The sequence below is a fragment of the Triticum urartu genome, chromosome 5A (assembly GCF_056163025.1).
Source record: "Triticum urartu cultivar PI428250 chromosome 5A, HENAU_Tu73, whole genome shotgun sequence".
In the NCBI taxonomy this organism is placed as follows: domain Eukaryota; kingdom Viridiplantae; phylum Streptophyta; class Magnoliopsida; order Poales; family Poaceae; genus Triticum; species Triticum urartu.
Window position 1 is genome coordinate 516,145,340 of NC_141877.1, and position 25,471 is coordinate 516,170,810.

Genomic DNA, 25,471 nt, shown 5'->3' on the forward strand with positions numbered 1-25,471 from the left:
TTATGGAACGAGTAAAGAGACTTGCCGGTAACGAGATTGAACTAGGTATTGAGATACCGGCGATCGAATCTCGGGTAAGTAACATACTGATGACAAAGGGAACAACGTATGTTGTTATGCGGTTTGACCGATAAAGATCTTCGTAGAATATGTAGGAACCAATATGAGCATCCAGGTTCCGCTATTGGTTATTGACCGGAGATGAGTCTCGGTCATGTCTACATAGTTCTCGAACCCGTAGGGTCCGCACGCTTAATGTTCAGTGACAATCGGTATTATGAGTTTATGTGTTTTGATGTACCGAAGGTAGTTCAGAGTCCCGGATGTGATCACGGACATGACGAGGAGTCTCAAAATGGTCGAGATATGAAGATTGATATATTGTAAGGTTATGTTTGGACACCGGAATGGTTTTGGATGAGTTCGGGCATATACCGGAGTACCGGGGAGTTACCGGAACCCCCCGTGGGATTAATGGGTCTTGATGGGCCATGAGGAAGAGAGGAGGAGGCGGCCAAGTGGTGGGGCGCTCCCCCCCCCAAGGCCCAATCCGAGTTGGGGAGGGGGGGCCGGACCCCCTTTCCTTCCTCTCCCTCTTCCCTTCCTCCCCCTCCTAGTTGGACTAGGAAAGGGGGGAAACCTACTCGTAGTAGGGGTAGGAATCCCCCCTTGGGGTGCGCCATAGAGGTCGGCCCTCCCCCTCCTCCACTCCTTTTATATACGGGGAAGGGGGGCACCCCCTAGACACACAAGTTGATTGTTTAGCTGTGTGCGGTGCCCCCCTCCACAGATTTCCACCTCGGTCATATCGTTGTAGAGCTTAGGCGAAGCCCTGCGTCGGTAACTTCATCATCACCGTCATCTCGCCGTCGTGCTGGCGAAACTCTCCCTCGACCTCAGCTGGATCTAGAGTTCGTGGGACGTTGCCGAGCTGAACGTGTGCAGATCGCGGAGGTGTCGTATCTTCGGTGCTAGGATTGGTCGGATCGTGAAGACGTACGACTACATCAACCGCGTTGTCATAACGCTTCCGCTTTCGGTCTACGAGGGTACGTGGACATACTCTTCCCCTCTTGTTGCTATGCATCACCTAAATGGATCTTGCATGTGCGTAGGATTTTTTTTTAAATTACTGCGTTCCCCAACACTAATGACTCGCGACGGGCCAATCCGACGGCTAGCGTGCGACCCGTCAAAACGTTGGGCCAGCATCGACGCCTAGCATTGGCCTTTTTGAAACTACAAACCACGAGCAGTTTTGCTAAGTCTCAGTCGAATGAGACTCCATTATGCCTCAGTCGATGTTATATTCCTTCGATCTTGCATGGAAATTCGTACAACCCCCCCCCCCCCAGTTTTTTCTCTTTTTATATATTATGCCACTTGACTGAGACTTGGTTAAGTCTACGACTGAGACCTAGGCACACCAAACCATGAAATCCTAGGGTGGGAGATACAACAGTATTGGGCGAAAGTACCCTTCTGCGCACGAGTTCATATGCACCCTTGTGAACAGTAAAACTGAAAAAAAATAGTAAACAAAATCCAAAAAATCTGAATTTCTTTGGAGACAAACTTTGACAAATTCTGAATATGTATGCTAAATTTCATGAAGACACAACATTCCAAAAATGCTTCCATAAAAAAACAAATTTGATGCTCCAAAAAGTCTCTTTCTCGGAGCATGAATTTTTTTTACGGCAACGAGTGTCAAATTTATCTTTTATGGAGCATTTTGGAATGTTGTTTCTTCATGAAATTTTGCACACATGTTCAGAATTCGTCAAAGTTTGTTTTCAAAATATTTCAGGTTTTTTTTATTTTACTGTTCAAAAGGGTGCATATGAGCTCGGGTGCAGAAACCTCATGTCCAGAATAGGGACGATATTGCCATACACAGCATGTAGGTTTAACGGGGGAATTGGTTCGATTTTTGAAGTAAAAAAATGGTTTGGATATAATTTTACTAGCATGCATGGTGTTTTTTTGGAACGAAAATGTTAACGCCCACACGTGTGGGCGTCTGGCAACTCGCCCACACGCATGGATCCTTATCCAACCAATTCTGCACGGATCTTGGCGCGTTCTAGCAGTTTTTGTATGCCACGTAGGACTAAGCTGGTGTGTGGGCATTCATCTGGTCGCCCACACGTCTTTTTTTCACCACATGGGGGGCTGGTGTGTGGGCGTTTAGCAATTCATCCACACACTAGTTTCACGCACACAGAGGGACTGGTGTGTGGGAGTTTATCACTTCGTCCACACGCCCGTCTCCTAACCTACACCCAAAGCTGGCAGTTGCCATGTGCTTCTCCAGGTATATGTCAACTGCCCTAGCTTTGCTTGTAAGTAGATGTCAACTCTTTTTATCCAAGTTGCCATGTGTTTTTGCATGGTACATGGCAACTGTCGTAGCGTGCACGTAAGCAGTTGGCAAAGCTTTTTTTTTACATGGCAACTGCCCAAGCGTGCTTGTGAGCACATGGCAACTCTCTCTTCTACCCGAACATGTTTTTTTGCCATGCCTTCTTGTAGTGCTACATGGCAACTGCCTAGTGTTTAGTGGGTGGCAACTCCTAAAGTTTTGAAAATCATGGCAACGGCAGTAGACCAGACCATACATGGCAACTGCAGTTGAGAGCAGATGACAACTATTTTTACCCAAGTTGCCATGTGTTTTTGCATGGTACATGGCAACTGCCGTAGCGTGCACGTAAGCAGATGTCAACTCTTTTTTTACATGGCAACTGCCCTAGTGTGCTTGTGAGCACATGGCAACTCTCTCTTTTACCCGAACATGTTTTTTTGCCATGTCTTCTTGTAGTGCTACATGACAACTGCCTAGTGTTTAGTGGGTGGCAACTCCTAAAGTTTTCAAAATCATGGCAACTGCAGTAGATCAGACCATACATGGCAACTGCAGTTGAGCAACAATGGCAACTGTAGTTGTCCGACATGGCAACCGAAGTTCAGCGACATGGCAACTGCAGTTAAATGAATATGGACGAGGGTCTGGAGCATGGCAACTGCGGGACGCGCGGTGACTGTCACGCGGGCGTGCGGGACCACGAGGTACGAGGCCTGACATACGGGGCGTGTGGGCGTTATCTATTTCGCCCACACGCACGCGTGAGAGAGGGATCGGGAGGGAAAAAAAGAGGTGTGTGGGCATTACTTTTTTTGCCCCCACACGTGGATGTGTGGGCTGTTCCTCTTATACACCACACAAAATGTGTGGGCAGCCCTCCTAACGCCCACACGTGTGACATTTATCGACGTCTTTTTTGAAAATGATGTAGAGCATACATTCCCGAGGGCAGTTTTTTTGTGTGTGGTGCGTCCAATTCCGCAAGCAAATCATGGTGATACGTGGCAATCGTATTGAGAGTATCCTTTGTTATTAGGTGAGAGCATTTTTCCTTACCATAAATAATAGTGTGAAAAGCGTAGTTCCATGCAAAAAGTTCAGTTATTGCACGCAAGATGTTCACATGTTTATCGGGGATTTCACTTCTTCCTTGTGGGAAGTTCACCTTTTGTCGTAAAATTTACTTCGACAACATGGGAAATTCACTTCTTTTTTTAAAGGTTCATTTTTGTTCGTGAAGTTCACCTTTTTTGTTGAGAAGGTTTTTCTTCTCAATGGATTAACCACGTGAAAAGTTCACCGTGGGGAGGGAGTCAGACAATGGGAGGGCAATGTATTTTGCTGAAAGCCCCTCGCAGGAACACCTCATCGCAAACCCCTTCGAAATCTGACAATGTATCACCTACGCATGCAAATTTAGTTTGTCGACTGAATTATCCTGTGTTTATGGGACAATGGTGCATTTCACTGTTTATTAGAGGAACATTCTTCTACAGATAGCATTCTTTTTGACGTGTGTGACCTCGGTGACATATAGTGTTAAAGTCAACGGAGCCAACTCGGATTTGTTCGCACCGTCATGTGGATTACGGCAGGGAGATCCAATATCACCATTTTTATTTTTGTTTGTGGCTGAAGGACTTGATGCTATCCTGAAACATAAGGTACAACAGAGACAGATCACCCCAGTGCGAGTATGTCCCCGGGCGCCCGGCATTTCCCATTTGCTATTCGCGGATGACGCTCTATTGTTTTTCCATGCCACGATAGCAGAGGCCTTGGAGATCAAAGATGCCTTGGCTACTTATGAGAGAACTACTGGACAGTTCATAAATACTTCAAAGTGCTCGATACTTTTTGGCAGTAGATGCCGGTCTGAGGACCAAGCTGCAGTCACCCAAGCATTGCAGGTACAAAATATGAATTTTGAGAAACGATACCTGGGATTACCTACACCTACAGGACGCATGTCCAAGGGACGTTTCCAGAGTCTACAGAAACAACTCACAAAGAGAATTCTAATGTGGGGTGAAGGTACATCACAAGGAGGGAAAGAAATTCTTATTAAAGTCGTTGCGCAGTCCTTACCCACATATTTGATGGGGGTGTTTCGGCTTCCTCGTAGCGTTTGTGATGATTTTACTCGTATGGTTAGGAATTTTTGGTGGGGAGCCAAGGAAGGAAGAAGAAAGACCCACTGGAGGGCATGGGATACTATGATCAGGCCAAAAGAGCAGGGCGGGCTTGGCTTCCGGGATTTTCGGCTTTTCAATCAAGCCTTGCTTGCCCAACAAGTTTGGCGACTTCTCTCTAACCCTGACAGCTTGTGCGCGCAGGTTCTCAAGGCTCGGTACTACCCCAATGGGCGCCTGGAGGATACAGTCTTCTCCGACAATGCGTCTTTGACATGGCAGTCTATTGTACACGGCCTCGACCTCCTTAAGAAGGGGTTAATTTGGCGCATTGGGGACGATGCGTCGGTCCGCATCTGGCGAGATCAATGGATTTCCACACCCGGTTGCACGAGGCCCGATCTCCCAGCAAGGGCGCTGTCGACTACGGCGAGTCAGTCAACTCTTGGACGACCATGGCAATTGGGACGTACCTCTTCTCCAGCAACACTTCTTGCATGTGGACGTCATGGAGATATTGAAGATTAAATCTTCTTCAAGTCAAGTTGGTGATTTTATTGCATGGGCGGCGGAGCGTACTGGCGTCTTCTCGATGAGGAGTGCATATCGTCTCGCCCTCAACGAACAACTCCTACCATCGTCGGTTGCAGCGAGCAGGGCACCGGACGGACGACATGCTGTCTGGGCACTAATATGGAGGTGCCCTGCTCCGCCTAAGATGCGTATATTTGCGTGGAAGCTTGCATCAAACTCATTGGCCACTTGGGCTAATAAAAAGACATGAAAACTGGAGATTACTGATACATGTCCACTATGTGCGATGGAGCGGGAGGACACGTTCCATGTGTTTTGCAGATGCCCCCGCGCGGTGGAGCTCTGGCAAGCTATGGCCAAACATTGGAACTTGCCGAACTTAACCACTGTGTGTCCTACGAGCGTTGAATGGCTCTTCGACGTCCCGCACAATCTGGAAGCCGATGACCGCATGCGAGTGTTGATGGTACTCTGGCGCTCTTGGCACGTTAGAAATGAAATCGTCCACGACAAACATCTACCCCCAGTCGAAGTATCTTGCCGATTCTTACTCAGCTATGAATCGTCGTTGCTCGCTATCAAGAGGTATCCTACAAGTGATCTTGTTAAAGGTAAAATGGTGACTGATGATGGAGGCCGGCTGCCGCTGCTATCACATGCAAAGGGCACTCAGTCTCTCCCCATCAAATGGCAACCTCCAACCCATGGTCGTATAAAATTAATGTTGATGGGTCCTACTGTGAAGCTTCTGGAAAGGCAGGTGCGGGCATGGTACTGCGCGATAGCGAGGGTGCCATTATTTTCTCGGCTTGCAGAAGCCTGGTTAACTGCGCAAATCCCTTGCAAGCTTCCTGTGTATGTCGAGATGGATTGTCTGGTTGCCGTGGACTCGATTTGGGCACCAGTGGAGGATAGGTCGTTGCATGCGATGATGATAAATGAAGTGAAGTCACTTCTTGGTGATAGGGATTGTTCCATTGCTCATATTAGTAGGTGTCAAAATACTGTCAGTTATAGGTTGGCGACTTTTGGTCGTGTAGAAGTTAGGACAGCAGTTTGGTTAAAGTCTGGCCCTGCTAATGTACCCCAACTTTGTTTGGAGGAGTTTCCTCCAGTTTGAGCAATGAAATCCCTTTAACCCCGCAAAAAAAAAAAGATAGCATTTTTTTTAGAAACAGCAGTATTTCTCATGGACCATCTAATTTTTTTTATTTCACTTGGACATGTAACCCCAACCAAATACCCGTGCATTGCTTACCAGGCTTACACGGAGCAAGAAGCCCAAAGCCCCAAGCCCGCAAGCCCATATTCCCGAAGCTACACCTGCCGTCCCTAGGGTTTCGCTTCGCTAATATTTCACCCAAGCGCCGCCATTCTCCCCCTTCCCCCTTTCCTCACCGCCGCCCCCGCCGCAGGGGAAGAAGCAGACGCGCGGAGGAGAGCTTCCAGGCGGCGACCATGGTAACGCCCTCATCTCCCACCACCGAAATCCCCTGATGGCTACCTTGCTCTCTCCTCCCTGAGACCCACCGCAGCTGTTGCGCGATGCCTCAGATTAGCTTTGTTCGTTCGTACTTTGTCGGGGGCTGTGATTACAAAAGAATGGCTCGAGCGGCTTGATTCTGGGAAACCCTAGCGGAACGGCAGATCTCGCCGTGTGCCCCCATTACAGCAACGCGACGAGCAGCTCTTGGCGGTTGGGGATGGAGGTGGAACACGAGGTGCCGCCTGACGACCGGCTGTTCGGTTCTTGTGTTGTGTGTGTGTGTGTATCTGTTTCAGACAGAGGGAGAGAGAGGGAGATGTTTTGATTGAACGGTCGCGTGGGGCTTGGCATCTGGTGTTCCACATCCAAAACCCCGTCCTCGTGTTGCTCGTCGTGCAGCAGCTACTTTGGCAGGGGTTGGTGCGCGCTTGGATCGCCGTCTCAGTTGGGTTTCCTGCCGCGGTGAAGGTTTCTTAATATACACTTGATATGAGCCTCCAAGAAGGTCTTTTACCTTTTTTATTCAGTATAAATTGTTGAATTTGGATTCTTCCTTCACATATGGTACTCACATAGGTTTTGATTGGTTTGTTTTGGACTCATAAGGAGCATGAGAGTGCAGTGTGATCTGCTTGGTAAGATGCCAAAGATCAAATCTTGCTGCTGTGGAGTCCTTTTAAAATAGGCTACGCAACTGCTGCATAGAAAACTTCATTTTTGTAATCGTAGAATTTTGAGCCTATAGTTGAAATGTGATTGACCTAGAGTCTGGCTCCCTCCCTGGAGTCTGAACTGGCATAATCATTGTGGGTTAATTCATTGTGTTCTGTTTTGAAGTTTGTAATGTTACTCTCCTGTTTGGTCAGTTCCCCTGATGATAACCTTTGTTCATTCGTACTTGGCCGGAGGCAGTGATTACAAAATAGTGGCTCGAGCGGTTTGATTCTGGGAAACCTTAGCGGAACGACAGATCTTGCCGTGTGCCCCCATTACAGCACCGCGACGAGCAGGTCGTATTGGGATGGAAGTGGAACACGGGGTGCCGTCTGACGACGGGCTGTTTGGTTCTTGTGATGTGTGTGTGTATCTGTTTCATACAGAGGGAGAGAGAGAGAGGTATGGATTGAACAGTCGCGTGGGGCTTGGCATCTGGTGTTCCACATCCAAAACCCAGTACCTGTGTTGCTCGTCGTGCTGTTGGTGCGTTGGCAGGTGTTGGCGCGCGATTGGATTGCCGTCTCTGTTGGATTTCCTGCCGTGGTGAAGGTTTCTTAATATACACTTGATATGAGCCCCCAAGGTCTTTTACCTTTTTATTCAGTATAAACAGTTGAATTGGGATTCTTCCAACACATTGGGTACTAGCATATATAGTTTTAAATTGGTTCGTTTTGGACTCATAAGGAGCATCAGAGTGCAGTGTGACCTGTTTGGTGAGATGCCAATGATCAAATCTCACTGCTGTGTGGCGCATTTTCAGAATACACTGCACAATTGCTGCCTTGGAAGCTCCATTTTTTTATAATTGCAAAATTTGATCCTGTTGTTGAAATGTTATAAACCTAGAGTATGGATTCTAGACTGTCATAATCTTTGTCATTTAACTCAGTGTCTTATGTTTTGAAGTATGTAACCTTTTTGGCAGTCAGGGTGCCTTTCTAGTTCACTATATTGTCTTAAGCATCTTTGACTTGAGTTGCTTTCATTATATGTATGAACGGACATTGAAAATTCTGCTCTCTCTATTTTCGAACCCTCTTCAATTCACCTGGAATTAACCTCGCCCCTGCGGGAATATAACTTTTTACTCTTGTATTCCCAGAAGAGGGTCTTACTTCTTGATGTATTAAACTAGCAAACATGTTATTATGATTTCAGCAATGAAGTTCTATTTGTTTATCTGACGTGGTAAAATTCCTGGTTGTTTGTTCCATAACCATTTGTAGGTGAACGTTCCAAAGACCAAGAAGACCTACTGCAAGAACAAGGAGTGCAAGAAGCACACCCTCCACAAGGTTACGCAGTACAAGAAAGGCAAGGACAGTCTTTCTGCTCAGGGAAAGCGCCGTTACGACCGCAAGCAGTCAGGATATGGTGGCCAGACAAAGCCTGTTTTCCACAAGAAGGTATGGCACTGATTTCTGTGGCGGGTGCATCTTCTTTGCTGTATAACTCTAGCAATCTGTTGCTTCTTTGCATCTGGATGTTCATTATTCTGTTTGTTTCAGGCCAAGACAACAAAGAAGATTGTGCTGAAGCTGCAGTGCCAGAGCTGCAAGCATTACTCGCAACGCGCTATCAAGGTCCACACATCTCACTTAATCTGCCATCCAATCTCCTTGGAATACATTATTATTATGTTATATTGAAGTGTCTAACTCTATGATTGCATCGTTGCTACAGAGGTGCAAGCACTTTGAGATCGGTGGAGACAAGAAGGGCAAGGGGACCTCTCTCTTCTAAGCTGATGATATCCCTGTTTTGTTCAGTGTTGTGCCAGAACTTCCCACTCGAACAATGTATTATCATATTGGTATTCTGGGTATGACTGTATGGGCTATGGAGCATATGTTTTGCCTTTCCTGTCAACGACTCTCTTCAGATCCTTGAGACAAGTAAAAATGTTCTTTCTGCTTTTGAGTTCGTTATGCTTGTTACTGGTCTGATTAGGTTCTGGTTTTACACTTTGAATGTGTACTCCCTCTGTTTCAAAATTAATGTTTAGGTTTTAGCTTTGAATGTGATTTTATTGCTGAATATGTTGTTGTGATGGAACCCTATCTTGCCCACCGCATCTGGAGAAGACGGCTTCCATGTTGTACACTGACCATGGCGCTTCTTCGCTGGTTACTGGGAACCCTAGCACGCCAGCACGTCTGAGTTGCCTTGGATGAATACGTAAGAGGAGAGGGCCAGGAGTGAGAGAAGTCGATTCGTTTGTTTCCTCCGCATATTCTATTTACTGTTAAAAAAAGATCATTTATCATCTGACCTGGCACACACTTGTCACTGTGGCTCTGGTCAAACTGCCATGCATCTATTAATTACTCCCTTCGTCTCATAACATAAAAACGTTTTTACACTAAAAATAGGTTGGAAGAAAAATGTGAGGCTATATATGATATGAGGAGTATATAGTTGCCTCGTCATGGTTTATTTTTAGAGCAATGCTACACCCACGAAGACTTACGTTGAGTTTTATGTAAAGAGTTGTGCTATACACACGACAAGTTTTGCATGATAGATAGACGATAATATAATCCAACTGGACATGCATATGCCTGAGAACAGTAGTAGCCGCTGGATTTGCACGTCGTGCACGGGTCAGCCACAAGTATGAAGCTGTTTCGTTATGTAAATTGATAGTTGTCCACTTGTGATTGGAGGCAGGGGGAAGGGCCCACACCCCTACAAATAGGGGGGAGAGAGAATGTGTTGAAGGAAAGTTATGTAACCCTTAGTAAATCGCTACGTAGGTGTAGTATTATTCTTATTTTTGTGTTCTTCTGTGTATCACGGGCACCAATTTCAATTGATGTCCTCATTGTACCCCTGCATCCTAAGCGCATCTTGCCCCCTAGTCGGTCTTGGTGAAAAGGGCCCATCTGGTTGAATAGTTTTCCGCAGCTCCCAACCAACAACACCTACTGAGACAACAATACCCCCACACACACCAGATTCCGACTCGTAGAGGCAAGCAAACCGGCGTGTGCATATCAAATCATTGCTAGAATCACTGCCTAACAAGGCCAATCTAAATGGGGTGAACCGGCAATCGCCGTGCACATGCCCGTCTTGGGCACACATCACCGCAATGTCTGGACGAACTTCCCTTGTTCCTCACTGATGCTCGGCGGAAACGCGACATGGTGCTGGTGGACGGTGAGGGGATCCCACACAATGGCCTCGCGACCCGCCAGGCAGATGAGGAGGGTGAGGCCGTGGCGGCAACCGAGAAAATTTCAGTACTCGTCGCGGCTCCATGGCGAAGAGAAGCGCGTGTGCACGTGGGCGGGATGCTGTCCGGCTGGCCCATTGTGGGGTTGAAGATTGGCGGATCGATCATGTTTAACGTATTTGTGGTCGAAAAAGCCGAGTAGCGGTGGTGGGTTGTTCCGATGGTGGTGCTCGCGGAAGCGGCGGAGGAAGCCGGGTTCGGAGAGGATGCGGCGCCAGCGGGTGCAAACAACGGATAGACGCAGAAGGGAGTGGGGCTGTGGAGGGAGGCAGAGGAGGATCTCTTCGAGGAGGACGCCATCGTCCAGTGTGGGTGCAGGCGTCGGCGAGGGGCGGCTCATTCTGGCGAGGCTAGGGTTCTGACGGAAGAGGCGGAGGAGAATTTCATTTCAATAGAGAAAAGAAAAAAGTTTTGTGAAGTTTATTAATACTCCCTCAGTTTCTTTTTAATCTGCATATAAAAATTATCTAAAGTCAAACTTTACGATATTTGATCAACTTTATAAGAAAAATACCATTAAATACATCATAAAAACAATCATCATACTATACAACTTTAGTATTATAGATGCTGGGTAAGATGTTGATATTTTTTAATATAAACTTGGTCAAAGTTGCGTAGTTTGACTTGAAACAAATCTCATATGCAAAGTAAAAAAACAGAGGGACTATACTCCTCCGCCTCTAGCATGCTTATTTTATCTATCAGCAATGAACAAGCAAATTAAACAACTACTTCTATGGAGGGTGTTTTCTAGAGGCTAATTCATAGAACAAATGATGATCGAGCAAGTAACATGACATCAAGTGATTCATGTTCGTCGATAGCTAGAGATGCGGATTAACATGACATCATAAAAGCTTTGATGTGACTCCCTCCGTTTCTAAATATTTGTCTTTCTAGAGATTTCAATAAGTGACTACATACGGAGCAAAATGAGTGAATCTATATTCTAAAATATGTCTATATACATCCGTATGTGATAGTTCATTTGAAATCTCTAAAAAGATAAATATTTAGAAACAGAGGAAGTACTTGATTCTAGTTGCAATTTTTATGACCAGTGCACTTTACTACTAATTAATGCCCCCCCCCCCCCCCCCAAACCCCCAAACCACATTATCTGAGTGTAGGTGCTTCTAGATTGTATGTCAGAAACTAGTCAACGATTTCAAACCGGAATTGGTTGTTCATAGTCAAGGTACCCCAAAAAATTATGAAAATTCTCATAGATATGGCTACTTTGGTAGATTCATAAAATATCTCAGAAAATTCAATGATATAAGGGTTGTCTCAACAATCAAGGATGCAATCGTCGAGTGCATCTACACCTTATTTTAAGTTTATGGTGACATTTGTTTAATTACAAACTTACACTTGTTCATTGGAACGAGGCGAAGCACTTTCATTTTCTTGAGCTTAAACTACCCACAGTGAGAGTAACATATGTGGTAACATCACACTTATCTAGGCAAAATAGATGATGTGGTATATAATTAATGAAGAAAGAAATGCATGGGGTAACATAGCTAGTTACTGTAAGATCACATATATCAAGAAAAGATGAGTCTACAACCTAATAAATGAAGTGATGCATGACACAATACATATGTTATTACCCACTGTGGAGGTAGTAACATAGACTAGTAACATATGCATGTTACTATTCTAAGTTACTTACCACTGTGACTAGTCTTAAAGAGTAAGAGTTGCCTGATTAATTAACGTAAATGGACCTAAAATCGATGCAACGACACAAACTATCAAGGAATATGACAATCTTGAGGGTACAACTAGCCAACCTTACACACAAAAGAAACACCGCACAACGCCCTAGGAGAAAAGCGGTGTCAAGATAGCATTCAAGCATCACCGTCTTAGCTCCTCCGGGAGCAAGTGACTCTGACTTTACCATCGGTAACCACATACGCCACCACGACCGCACATGCACGCCGAAGAGCGGACTACCACAACGTTACCACATTCCCCCAACCTAAAAAGTGCTTAATATACAGATTAACTACGGGCTGCTTATAGATCTCTCCTCCTACATACTAAACCGCCCCCGAATCTCTCATACTAAACCTCCCCTGAATCTCGAGCACAAGGGATGTTAGAGAAGATAACAGTACAATACCCTAACTTTCCTTCTGTTCGTCCATATAATTAAGGCTAAAATGACTTAAATTAATCTCTAATTAAAGATCTAGTATGCACATTTATAGCAATTACATACAAACAAGCTGATGGTGAGATAAAATTAATTTTGGATTATTTATATCTACAGTAATTACCAAAAGTAAATAACCTGCTAATAGTCCGTAACATTCCTTCTTCATATTACACTAGACGAGCACTGTAGCACCGTGACTTCCCTTTTTTAAGTTAGAGGATCCGGCTCCCCCCCCCCTCCCCCCCCCCCCCAACCTCGTTGTTCCCCATACACGAGCCGCCTATGAAAAATGCCACTAGCCTTTGGTCCATCTGACCCGAGGCAACTCCTAACATCGAAGCAATGCCATATGTCTCATCCTTGCGATTGAAGGGTTTTCTCGGAGCTGCCCCGAACGTAGGAGGAACCACTCCACTGACGCCTTCAAGAAGGTAGCGACACCCTTGCCATCGGAGACTCCGGCCATCCAAGGAGAGAAGAAAGCCTTCGCGGGCATTGCCTGGCCCACGGTCAGCCCAACCACGGCCGGTTCACCCACAACTTCACACTTTGATGTCAATGTGAAACCATGCGCATTTTGCACGACAAAGTTAGAAATGACAAGGCACCCCTGAAATTAGCTGGCCCCCAAAAGAAACATTATGCTTTGTTCCTCAGCTCATTATTCTGTTATTGCCCACCCAAACTTGCCAGATCTGGCGCGAAACAAACTCAGGCGTCCACGGCGCACTTCGGGTACTCGAGCAGCGGCACGTCCCCGGCGCCGCCGCCTCCGGCGGCTGCCTGCGCGGTCAGGCCGAGGATGGCGTCGCACCGCACGTACAGGTCGCGCCACGCGCTCTTGAAGGGCCCGGACCTGTACCTGACCCGGCCCATGACGACGAGCCGGAGCTGCACGCGCCCCGCCACGCAGTCCGCGTGCAGCGCGTCCACCGCGTCCGCCGACACCGGCACGGGGGCGCCCCCGTCGCCTCCTCCCAGCAGCGGCGACATCGCCACGTCGGCGCCGGGGTCCTGGAGCACCAGCGGGAGCTGCGCCGGCGGGGCCACCATCTCGCCGCGGTACGTCACGTAGGCGAGCAGCCGGTCGTAGACCACGGCGGTGCGGTCGCTGGGGTTGTGCAGCAGCAGCGTGAACTGCACGGTGGCGGAGAGCGCGTAGGGCGTCGCCGCCGAGTTGTTGGTGCCGTTGGCGGCCGCGGCGCTCACGAGGCGGTACACGCCGGCGCGCGCCACGGTGGCCTGCGGCTTCATGGGGCGGTAGACGAGGAAGAGCGCGAGCGCGATGATGGCCGCGAAGACCGCGGTGGCGAGGAGGGAGGCGGCGAGGGCGCGCCTGCGGCGTCCGTCGCCGCGGTGGATCTCGCAGAGGTTCTTCTTCGAGGACTCCATCGAATTGCCGTTCGTTGCGCCGGACTTTGGTGCCTTGCCCGGAGCTTTATGGTTGCCGTTTTGGCGCTACGCCGCCGGCCCCTGGCTTTCTGCTTTGGTGTTCCGTGCACAGCACCGCATCCGCGTGCCGCCGTCGGATCGCGGGAGAGACAGCATGCGTAGCTGCAATGCTGCGTGGTACGCGCGCGTTGGGCGCTGCCGGCGCATACGCTCCATCGGAAGCCAACAGCGAAGCAGCTTGCTTTTTTTTAGAGAGAGAGAGAAGTGAAGCAGCTTGCTGTGTGCTCGGCACTGGCGATGGACTGGGCCGTACAGGTAAAGAATGGGAACAGGGCGGCCCACTGAAGCCCGGACCTGGCCCCAATTGGCGCATGGAGCCGATCCAAATGCCGTTAGAGGCGAAATCAAAAATCAAAAGGGTATGCAAAGATCACTCCCCGTCTTCTCTGCCGTTCACAAATGGGGCACTGTGTGCGTCATTTTTTGCAATTTGGAAGATTTTCAGTTAAAAATATTTTATCTCGTAAATCACGCGTCCAAATCACGAACCGTTTTCACCGTTTGATTTCTCACATTAAGATGTTTTGAAACCAGACCCCGTGTTAATAGGTTTGGACAAACTTATTTTCACGAAAAAATTAAAAAAAGGAACCGTAAAAACAAAAATAAAAATGTATGAAAACCGTTAAAAAAGCTTAAAAATAATACCCGGAAGCATAATTCTGCCTCATCTCTTTTTTTGGAAGCACAACTATGCATTTCCCTTTTCAGGAAGCACGGGTGTGCTTCTCGCGGAAGCACACGCCGTCCTTCTCTCTTTTCGGTAATCACAACTGAGCTTATCTCTTTTTCAAGGAATCACAATTGTGTTTTTCCTTTTCGGGTTGCACAGCTGTGTCTCTCACAGAAGCACAAATTGTGCTTTTTTTTCTAGAGAAGCATTACTGTGTTTTTCTCCTTCTTGTAGAAGCACAGACTGCGCTTTCCTTTTTCTTCCAGTGCTTCTCGCAGAAGCACACGCTATGCTTCTCACGGAAAAGCACAACTTCCTAAAAAATTCCATCAAAACCTAGGAAAAACCAAGAAAAGCAAAAAAGAAATTGAAAATGAAAATGTCAGGAAAAAAACAGCATGCGATGCGCACCAGCGCCCCCGCGAGCGCCTGCTGGAAAGACCCTCGAAGGGGTAACCGCTAGTTAGTTCCTCCCCATTAGTGGTAAAGTTGCAAAAGGAGCTACGCTCGTTCGTCAAATTGGTGGCATGTCGCACACAAGGCGCCCCACCTAGGCCGGCCCATGCAGTGAGTCATACTGTAGCAAGTGGCACTTTGTAGCGACCTTGAGCAATGTACTACTTTTTTCATTCATTTTTTAAAACAATAAAAGGAATCTTTTTAAAAAGGGGAATATTATTTGAGGTATTTTTTGAAAACATGGAAATTTTACCAAAAAGTTGAAACACAATTAAATACAAAACTTTCTTCAACAATTTTTAACATTTTTCGAAAAGAACATTTTAGGAAAGTGTTTTTTCTGAAATATTTGAACAATTATGAAATTCCATTTTTTTTGGAAAACATCAGCAAATTTTAGAATCCCAAACATTTTTAAAAATGTCGGACATTCAATTTATATAATTTTCAATCAATGTTTTGAATTCAGATTTTTTTAAACGTGAGCAATTTAGAAATTTGAAACACAATGTATTTATTGTTGAACGTTTATTTAAAGTTCCAAACATTTTTTAAAAGAAAAAAGTCAGAAAACAAAATAATATAGAAAGGTAAATAATGAAATGGAAAACACAAAAAAACAACCGAAAAATAAGAAAATAAAAGACCGGAACGGATCCCAGTAGGTTCCCAAAACCGTATTTCAGCAGACTACACTGCACTGGATTGGGCTGGCACATTTAGTTCGTTCGGTACCACCTGTGTGCGTCTTGCTGATAGTTTGAAGTAGAGAGTGCCATATAGGATTTACCAGTTTGCAGTGCTACTAATCTGCTAGTTCATTATGGTAATTCAAAGCAGCACTCCGAATTATGGGAAGGCATAACAAAAGCGATAAAGGGGGCGAAAGCTTCTAGTAATCATTATAAGCTAAATGTGGATGCTACGTGCTTTTTGGATGGCTCAGGAGCTGCTATAGCGATTATACGGCCCTAAATATATTTCAACACCATGTAACTTTAGTAACCTTCAATGATAGAGGCCACGATGATTCAAAAAGGTTTTGGAGCTAACTATGTAACTTTAATAACCTTTAATGGTAGATGCCACGATGATTCAAAAAGGTTTTGGAACTAGGTAAAAATTCGGGTTGTACAAATATTCTTGTGGAGTTTGGCTCATTGAAGGTTAGGGAAGTTACATGATGTTGAAATATATTGCTCGCTTCTCTTATCAGCTTAAACTATTTGAACTTTTGAAGTAACTGGCTGAAGTATGAATTCAATATGATATCAGAGCAAAAAGTCTTAAGTTCAAGACACTACCAACATGGTATTAAGAAAAGTTTCTGCGCCTATAACGTTCCATAGACTAAAATAGCCTAGACGTGAAGAGGAGTGTTAAAATATATTGCCTGTCTCTCTTCACCGGTTAAATCTGAAATCTATACACAACTATTTTAGTTAAATCTGAAATCCATACCCAACTATTTTAGTAAGGCAGGAGCTTTATGTAAGAGTAGAAGCTTCAAAAGGTAAATTAGAGATTTATCTAGTAGGAGATGGGTATCTTTGAGAGAGCTTACAAATTAGCTTGATTTTGTTAGATTCAAACTCAAATTTGTATGGAAACATGGATCGTTCTAGCATTATTCAGTCGGAATGTAATAAATAATGTAACTTTGTTATGATTTACTCCCACCGTCCCATAATACAAAAGCATTTTTTTAAACGCTTTTATATTATAAGACGGAGGGAGTAATGAAGCTTGCCGAATGGCTTTCCTTCAATAGAAAAAAAGATGCCATCCCAAGCGATCATCCGAACAGACCGTATCAGAACAGTGCCTCAAACTTCAAGCGGCCGGTAATTTACACAGGAAAAATCACGCAAGAACTCGCCGAGCCATCGTCCATACATGGCCAGAAGTTCAGTCAAATGTACGAAAAATTACAAACTGCCTTTGAATATAAAATGAATCCATCTAGTACGGAAAGACGACGGCATTTTGCTGAGGCAGTGAACTAAACTGCAGCAACGATGCTCAGTTCAAGAAAGCACACAAAAGAGTGTCTTAGGACATCCTTGACTGACACCTTTGCAACCACACAGAGTGAAACAAATATGGCAGACATGTAACAAGTCAGGCAGTGTGTCCTCTAGCTGCCTACTGACGAATTCTACTATGTACGAGCTAATCTATGACAAGTCAGCATATACGTAGGATACAAGAAAGAAAGGTTGATAGTTGATCACCACTTTCAAAGAACACGCCGACGACCAGAACACCCAGTAGGCGCAGCACGGCAAACGGTTGTCACCTGTGGTGATATACCTAGCTTGCTTGAATGTTCGGATCTTGCCTAACAAACTGACCCTTCACCCGGGGACGCTGCTCTGCAAGTAGTTTCCTGCTCTGGTACCGCACCTGCGCAATAATGGAAAAGAATGTAAACCCCAGCTCCTCCAAGTAGGTGAGATGCCAAAAAAAAATTGGATCAAAATGGAAAGGTAAGATTAGTTCTTGTGCCTACCTTCTTCTCGAAGCACCTTTCTTTCCTCTTGAGCCGGAACTTGTTCAGTGCAATCTCACGTTGGCTCAGCTGATGCGAGCCCTCCATGCTTGGATTTTCAGTAGCACTGTCAGATGCGTTACACTGTTCAGTAGGAGTGGCCATCCGGTTGGAAGAGCTTCCACAGGCACTGCCACTGAGAGCATTGCCAGAGTTGTTCAAAGAGTTGTTCAACACAGTACTACTTCCGCTTACGCTTTCGCCGGCCATGGGTGAAACCTGCTGAGGGTTGCTGTCTGAGGGGATTTCAACGTGCAGATGCTTTTCATTTGCAGTCGGTGGAGGTAGCACTTCTTGTCGCTGTGTGCTTTCAGTCTGCTGACAGTCCATCTCTGCCAGATCATTCTGCTGCGATGAAGTTGCTTGCGTGTCCACCTCTTGCGACACTGGAGTTCTGCTATTCCAAATAGGAGGACCTGACTGTGGATAGAGAAGGGGTGCCACAGGTGCACCACTCCAGAATGGCTGCCCGTCAAACGTGAGGCCTCCAACAGGAACAGGAAGTGCTACAACTCTGATAGGATGGCAAATTGGGTCGGCCTTGTCTGCAAAGGGAGCTGCCGAATCTCCATTTTTGTTTTCCAGATCTACGCGTGTTGCTGAGGTGCTGCATGGCTGAGCATCACCAGCGTTACCAAAAGAGGATATAGGCCTACAGTTGTACCTGTGAACAAGAAATAATTTCGACCGTAAGATGTCTTTCTAGGTCAAACAACAATAGGATCTCCTATGTACTCTTGTGTAACTGTGAAACAAGTAAATGATGCATCAAGTTGCAGTAGTAAAGGCACTGCAAGAAGTTCCATGCCAAGGTTTGTGGCATGACCATATCCAAATTCTTCCCTATTATGCTTGCAATAACACATCCTGACAAACTGAATTAGACGGTCCCCTCACCATGCTTGTTAATAAATGATGAAAATATACGTGGGAACAAAAACTTCAACCAGAGAGCACTACACTTGAGCTAAGCTTATAGCTATGTATGGATGACAAAAGCACTGATACCAGAGCAGGCAAAACAAAAGGTACACTTACAATGAAAAGGCAGATGAAGTTGAGTGGTTCAGGGTTCTCGTATCATTTTTCTCTTGGTCCTCTGATCTGCCATAGTCAGATCTTCTGAGAGAAAGCTCCAACTGATGGGCTGGGATGGAGAACCACTTATCGCCGTTTCCTTGAGAGTTTGTCCTCACAACATCCACCTCCATCGGTGTGCTAGGCTTCGGTTCATCATCAATTATATGGACTACCTCGATATCTGTCGAGACTTTCTTGCGCTTATTATCACTAGGGTTTTCAGGGTCTCTATTTTCCAGAGTGTTTTGGGGGTCAGTAGATGATTGCCTTTCTGTTATCTGCTTAAACTCCAAGAAACTGTTGGTGTGCTTGCTCTCAGCTTCCGGTTCTGATCTTGTGCAAGAACTCTGCATGAGGAATACTAATACTTAGTTTATGCAAAGCAGCAGCAACATCTCTAGGTTCAACATAGAGGAAATCACTGATTGCTCACTGATTGCCCTAGTTTCTACTACTAGCTATCAGGTACTTTAAGAATGATGGCTCATAGACAAGAGGGAATCGCTGATTCCATGTTACATCAAACAATCAGCGCTTGAAAAATAATGCAAAATTATGTTTTCTGCTAAACTTACTTGAGCGTCACTTTCTTGTTCACTGAATTCTCTATTTTTACGGACCACATTTTGAGTTGGATGTTCATCTTTTGTCACTTCAGTCTTTTGCCCGTGCTGTTCTGCGACATTCTCTTCTTGTTGTATCTGCTGCACATCGATCTCACCATTTGCCTGTAAAATAGCGTCACAGAGGTTTTAGTGGTCAACTCCAGTGAAGGAAACGGATCAAAGTTCTAATCTAATAAAATAGAGAAAGAAACAATTGTGATAAAAAGATGCAAGTATGTGATCTTACAAGTTGTTTTCTCCAAACGTGTTGCCACAAGTTCCGTAACTCGTTCTTTCGTATCGGCTTGACAAGAAAATCGGCTGCGCCCTTCAGCATGCATTTGAAAACCATGCTAACTGCATCATTTGAAGACATCACTGCATAGGCAGAAAAAAAAAATTAGCATTAGACTAAGCTGCAGGAGTAGAATCTGAAAAATGAAACGAGATTGACATAGTTTGGGCACATACTTATGACAGGGATATTCTTGCATGCGTCATGTTCCATGATCGTGGAGAGTAGGAGGAACCCAGACATCAAAGGAAGTTCAACTTCAGTGAGGACAAGATCTATTTTGAACGATTTTTCCTTTAGTAATTCCCAGGCCTTGACACCATCAGAAGCTGCAGAAACTGCAAGAACGATATGAAACGTAAGCCTGAGGAAATATGACAGCCTCTGCTAAAATCGTGATGAAAGATCTACAAGAACAAACTAAGGGCTCCTTTGATTCAAAGGATTTGCATAGGAATTTTGGAGGATTAAAATCCTTAGGAATTTTTCCTATGTTGGTTGTTTGATTCATAGATTTGAATCCTATAGGAATTTTTCCTAAGGAACTTTTTGTACTACTTCCCATAGGATTTCTAGCATCCATTCAAACCTCTTTGGAAGAATCCTTTGTTTTTTCTATGATGCAATCAAACAACAGAAAATCCTATAGGATTGAGATGAGCATGACATTTCAATCCTATATTTTTCCTATTCCCATGTTTTTACAATCTCGCGAATAAAAGAGGCCCTAAAAGGGCACAACGTGTTGAAAATTGAAATAAATAACAACTTTGCATCATTCTGAAGAAAATCGTACAATTTCAACATATGTTTGATTGTGCTAAAATCATGCTACCACATAACTTGGGTATGGCCGTGTGAGTAATTATGTTCAGTTAATCTTAAGAACAACTTAACACCAGGGATTAAAGCGTTCAAACCGTGCTCGATGGCCGCAGAGCAATTTTCGGGTATTTTGAAGAAGAAAAAAACAGACTAAGGGATCTAATATCAACACCAGAGCTGTCATGTGTCATCTCTAGGCAGTAGACACCAGAAGTAGCATATCTGTCGAACTTTTCGTAAGGCTATTGGGAAGTGGATCACGAGCCCATCAGACCAGAGCAAGCATCTCCTATTCCTACCTACCGCGCCACCATGGCGAAACACTCATACGAAGTCGAACTCTGTAAAACAGGCAGCCACCTCCCGATCTGCCCGCACACCACCAACCGGAACTCGATTCGAACTACCGACTCGACAAATCAACAAAAGCTGCGGCGGCCGACGGATCGGTGGGAGGGTAGTCGAGGTGCGCACCGTGGTAGCCGCACTTGCGGAGCAGCGCGGAGATGACGTGGCGCGTGGAGTCGTCGCCCTCGGCGAGCAGCACCCTGACGGGCATCATCGGCAGCGCCCGCCGAACCTGCTCCTCCCTCCCGTCCTGGTCCACGTTCACCACCTCCCTCTCCTCCACCCCTCCTCCTCCTTGTCCTTGGCCGCCGCGCACCATCCCGGGCGGCTCTGTCTGATTATATCCCCTCGCCGGAGCCCGGCCGCCTCAGCTCGCAGATCAAGTTTGCCTCCACCACCACCAAAGCTTCTTCTTCTCCTCCTCCTTCTCGCGCTGGATCGCTGGAAGCTTCGAAATCGGGATCGAAATGCCAGTGGAGTCGCGATGGAGACGATTAAAACTAAGCGGCCGCGGCGGAGCGGCGCTATATAGCCCCGACGCCCCGCGATGCCGACAGGTGGGCCGGGGGCCGCCGGGGCCCGCGGAGCCAGTGGGCGGGGACGCGGCACGTGAGTGGGCGCGCGCCTCGGGGGAAGAGAAAATATCTGCGCGCGCTCGACCGGCGGGCGGGGCCGCCACGTCACGCGGCGCGCCCGCCCGCGCGGGATCGCGGCCAAGGTGACGTGGCGCCGGCTGGGCCAGTGGTTCGGCCAGCGGGCGGTCCGCCCATGCCGGGCGCGCCGCATGGGTTCGGCGAGGAGGGGGAGGGGAGAGGATCAGGCGATATTTTGCCGGGCCCGCGGGGGCACGTTGTAGGCCGCGCGGGAGGGGAGCCCCGATCCGCGGCTGGCGCGCGGGACACGTGTTGGGTCGGGAGGCGCGCGCGCCGCGGATGGGTGGCTTTCGATCCGGTTTTAAAATCGTGCGGCTGGGGAGGGGAGGGGTGGGGGCGGGGGCCAGCGGGAGCGTGTGGTTCTGGGCTTCGTGGGGCTGTGGTGCGGCGGTGCGGGGGCTGGGTGGTTGGCGCTTCCGCCGGGTGGGTCCTCGATAATATCTCGCGCACCGCAGTGGTACTATTTTTTTTTCTCACCGCGGTAGCTGTACTTCCTGCTGGGGGTTTGGACTCCGTTTACCCGATCATGAGAAAGAGTTATCTACAGCCGGAAGGCAAATTCGGCCTCATATACGTCCCTGCGGACACGCCCGGGCACGCCAACGGACGCATCTATGAATAGGTCATTATACTTCGTCTCAGTATTCACATATCTCAAATTCAGACTCTTAAATTCATACATGTCGATCATACAAGTCAATGTCGCATGTAAATAACAAATGTCGGTACCGAGCATAAATAGTGTTTACATAAAAATTTATTTTTAGTGTACAACTCAAACATCAGCTCTTTGGTTTTCATTATGGGTCCACATATGCTTAACAAGATCATTGAGTAGCTGCGTGTGCATCTGATGATCTTGAAGATTCTGATGCATTTGTAGAAAGTTCATAAGCTGAGTTGCATCTTTGATCTTCCGGGATTTCAACTTGTTCTCCAGGTGCTTCAAAATCATTGGTTTGGACGACACCATCACCCTCATGCTCGACAATCATATTATGCAAAATAACACTATTGAGAATACAGGATCACCTAGGTGTGGATTAGTGGGATATCATCTGTATTCGTGTGTGTACCTTAGCCTTCCGGCCATCGCTGGTTCGTCGGTGAAGGTCCGCGCATGGGCAGCGACGGGTGATATAGAGGGCAGCTGCGAGGTGGCTGATGGCTTCGGTGGGCTTCCCATCGCTTCAGCGCATCCCTCACGATCGGACTAGGGTTAGGAGTGGGGAACCGTGGCGGCGGCGAACCTCGTACCTTGTGACGTGGTCCCCACCTCCTTTATGTGGCACTGCATGACAGGGGCCCACAAGCCTTGCTTGGGCTGGACGCATCCGATCAGGGCGTGGGGCAAGGGTTCAATGGGCCATTGGGGAAGAAATCAATCTAACATTCTCCCCCTTGATCTCATCATATACTTTTAACTTTATACTTTGAAGTAACTCTTTTTAAAGTATTCGTTCCATCACAGATTTGCATGTAGAGTGATGTCTACTATGTAAATTTATTCTTGTAGACACGTGTTGAGCCTTCAAGCGCAGAGTTTTGTAGGACATCAGCAATTTTCCCTCAAGTGGATGACCTAAGATTTATCAATCCGTGGGAGGCTTAGGATGAAGATAGTCTCTCTCAAACAACCCTGCAACCAAATACAAGAAATCTCTTGTGTCCCCAACACACGTAATACAATGGCAAATTGTATAGGTGCACTAGTTCGGCGAAGAGATGGTGATAAAAGTGTAACATGGGTGTTAGAAATATATTTTATAATATGAATAAATAAAAACAGCAAGGCAGCAAATAGTAAACGGGCACAAAAACGGTATTGCTATGCTTAAAAATGAGGCCTAGGGTCCGTACTTTAACTAGTGCAATCTCTCAACAATGCTAATATAATTGGATCATATAACCATCTCTCAACGTGCAACGAAGAATCACTCAAAAGTTCCTATCTAGCAGAGAACATAAGATGGAATTATTTGTAGGGTACGAAACCACCTCAAAGCTATTCTTTTCGATCAATCTATCCTAGAGTTCGTACTAAAATAACACGAAGCTATTCTTTCCGATCGATCTAACCAAGAGTTCATACTAAAATAACACCAAAGCAAATTCAGATAATATTCAATCCAACACAAAGAACCTCAAAGAGTGCCCCAAGATTTCTACCAGAGAAACAAACACAAGAATGCATCAACCCCTATGCATAGATTACCCAATATCACCTCGGGAATCCGTGAGTTGAGTGCCAAAACATACATCAAGTGAATCAATATGATACCCCACTGTCACCACGAGTATTCATATGCAAGACATATATCAAGTGCTCTCAAATCCATAAAAGTATTCAATCCGATAACAACGAAATATCAAAGGGAAAACTCAATTCATCACAAGATAGAGAGGGGAAAACACCATATGATCCGACAATATTAACAAAGCCCGCGATACATCAAGATTGTGACATCTCAAGAACACGAGAGAGAGAGAGATTAAACACATAGTTACTAGTACAAACCCTCGGCCCCGAGAGTGGACTACTCCCTCCTCATCGTGGTGGCCGCCGGGATGATGAAGATGGCCACCGGAGATGATTTCCCCCTCCGGCAGAGTGCCGGAACGGGGTCTAGATTAGTTTTCGGTGGCTAAAGAGCCTTGCAGTGGTGGAAATTCTTATCTAGGGTAACCCCGAGGGATTTCGGAATATTTGTGAATTTATAGGGTAAAAGGGGGTGTGTGAGGCCACTGAGGTGGGCACAACCCACCTGGGCACGCCTGGGCCCCCATGCGCACCCTGGTGGGTTGTGCCCCCCTTGGGGCACCCCCAGGTGCTGCTCTGGCCCACTAGTGGTCTTTTGGTCCATAAAAAATCAACAAGAAGTTTTGCGGTGTTTGGACTCCATTTGATATTGATTTCCTGCGATGTAAAAAACAAGCAAAAAACAGCAACTGTCACTGGGCACTAGGTCAATAGGTTAGTCCCAAAAAATGATATAAAGTTGCTATAAAATGATTGTAAAACATCTAAGAATGATAATATATTAGAATGAATACTTCGTAAATTATAGATACGTTGGAGACGTATCATAGAGCATGTCTCATCATCACGGTCTATCCCCGATAGAATCAACACCTACAACACACTCCTCTGTTTTGAAACAGATTCTTTAACCTTGGGCCCTTTTATTGTTCGGAAATCTTAGACTATACAATAAAACCCATGTCGACTGTGTGTTCTCCGAACACACTAGGCGGTAAGCAATAAGCAGCTTTGCAAACACTTGTCTGTTGCTTTTATACTTCAAGCATTTCTACATAATTCTGGACTTTCTCCTTTACGATGCATAACTTTGGGTCAGTGTGTTTGGCATCAACACTTGACTCGTTGTCATAGGAGTGAAAACTTAAAATGGTTATCGCTGTTGTCAACCATCTACTCCAGGTACAGGTCTTCTTAACCATTTTGCCTATCCCTCGGCCTCATATCAAGCTATAACATGTTTTTGCATCACATTGATGATAATTGTTTCATTCTTTGGAGCTTTTCCACACAAAAACTCCAAGTGTGAAAGTTGGCGACAATTGTGGATTTCGCTATACATTTCACAAGTCATGTCTTTGTACTCACAATCTTTTGAGAGCACTTATTTCTTTTAGCATGAGGCCAATATCTTTGACTCCAATCCAGTGATCTATATATGGACTGGACATTGCCAAAACAACACGGATACGTGAACTGTGTAATATATTGAGCTTCCAACAGTTGGAGCATATGGCACCATGTCCATTTTCAATCATTTCTCATCAATTTTTGGAACACCAAAGTTTCGAGTTCCATTACCCTTGACTATAAGAATAGGCGTAGGTTTTCTCACATGC

General features: G+C 46.0%; 3 protein-coding genes across 3 annotated transcripts; 1 reads left to right on the forward strand and 2 right to left on the reverse strand.

The window, feature by feature from the left end:
- Nucleotides 1-6,295: 6,295 nt before the first annotated feature.
- Nucleotides 6,296-9,157, forward strand: LOC125510105 (large ribosomal subunit protein eL42z/eL42y). The gene is made up of 4 exons (XM_048675195.2): nt 6,296-6,495; nt 8,467-8,646; nt 8,749-8,823; nt 8,924-9,157. The coding sequence occupies exons 1-4, from the start codon at nt 6,493-6,495 to the stop codon at nt 8,981-8,983; spliced, it is 318 nt and encodes a 105-aa protein (XP_048531152.1). The 5' UTR covers nt 6,296-6,492; the 3' UTR covers nt 8,984-9,157.
- Nucleotides 9,158-13,241: 4,084 nt separating this feature from the next.
- LOC125510107 (NDR1/HIN1-like protein 26) lies at nt 13,242-14,164 on the reverse strand. Its single transcript, XM_048675197.2, has one exon. The coding sequence runs from the start codon at nt 14,041-14,043 to the stop codon at nt 13,363-13,365; it is 681 nt and encodes a 226-aa protein (XP_048531154.1). The 5' UTR covers nt 14,044-14,164; the 3' UTR covers nt 13,242-13,362.
- A 2,861-nt stretch (nt 14,165-17,025) lies between these two features.
- Nucleotides 17,026-21,445, reverse strand: LOC125510106 (two-component response regulator-like PRR95). Its single transcript, XM_048675196.2, has 7 exons — nt 21,066-21,445; nt 19,943-20,104; nt 19,719-19,849; nt 19,442-19,594; nt 18,825-19,213; nt 17,748-18,450; nt 17,026-17,641 (listed from the first exon to the last, which is right to left on the reverse strand). The coding sequence occupies exons 1-7, from the start codon at nt 21,256-21,258 to the stop codon at nt 17,549-17,551; spliced, it is 1,824 nt and encodes a 607-aa protein (XP_048531153.1). The 5' UTR covers nt 21,259-21,445; the 3' UTR covers nt 17,026-17,548.
- Nucleotides 21,446-25,471: the final 4,026 nt, after the last annotated feature.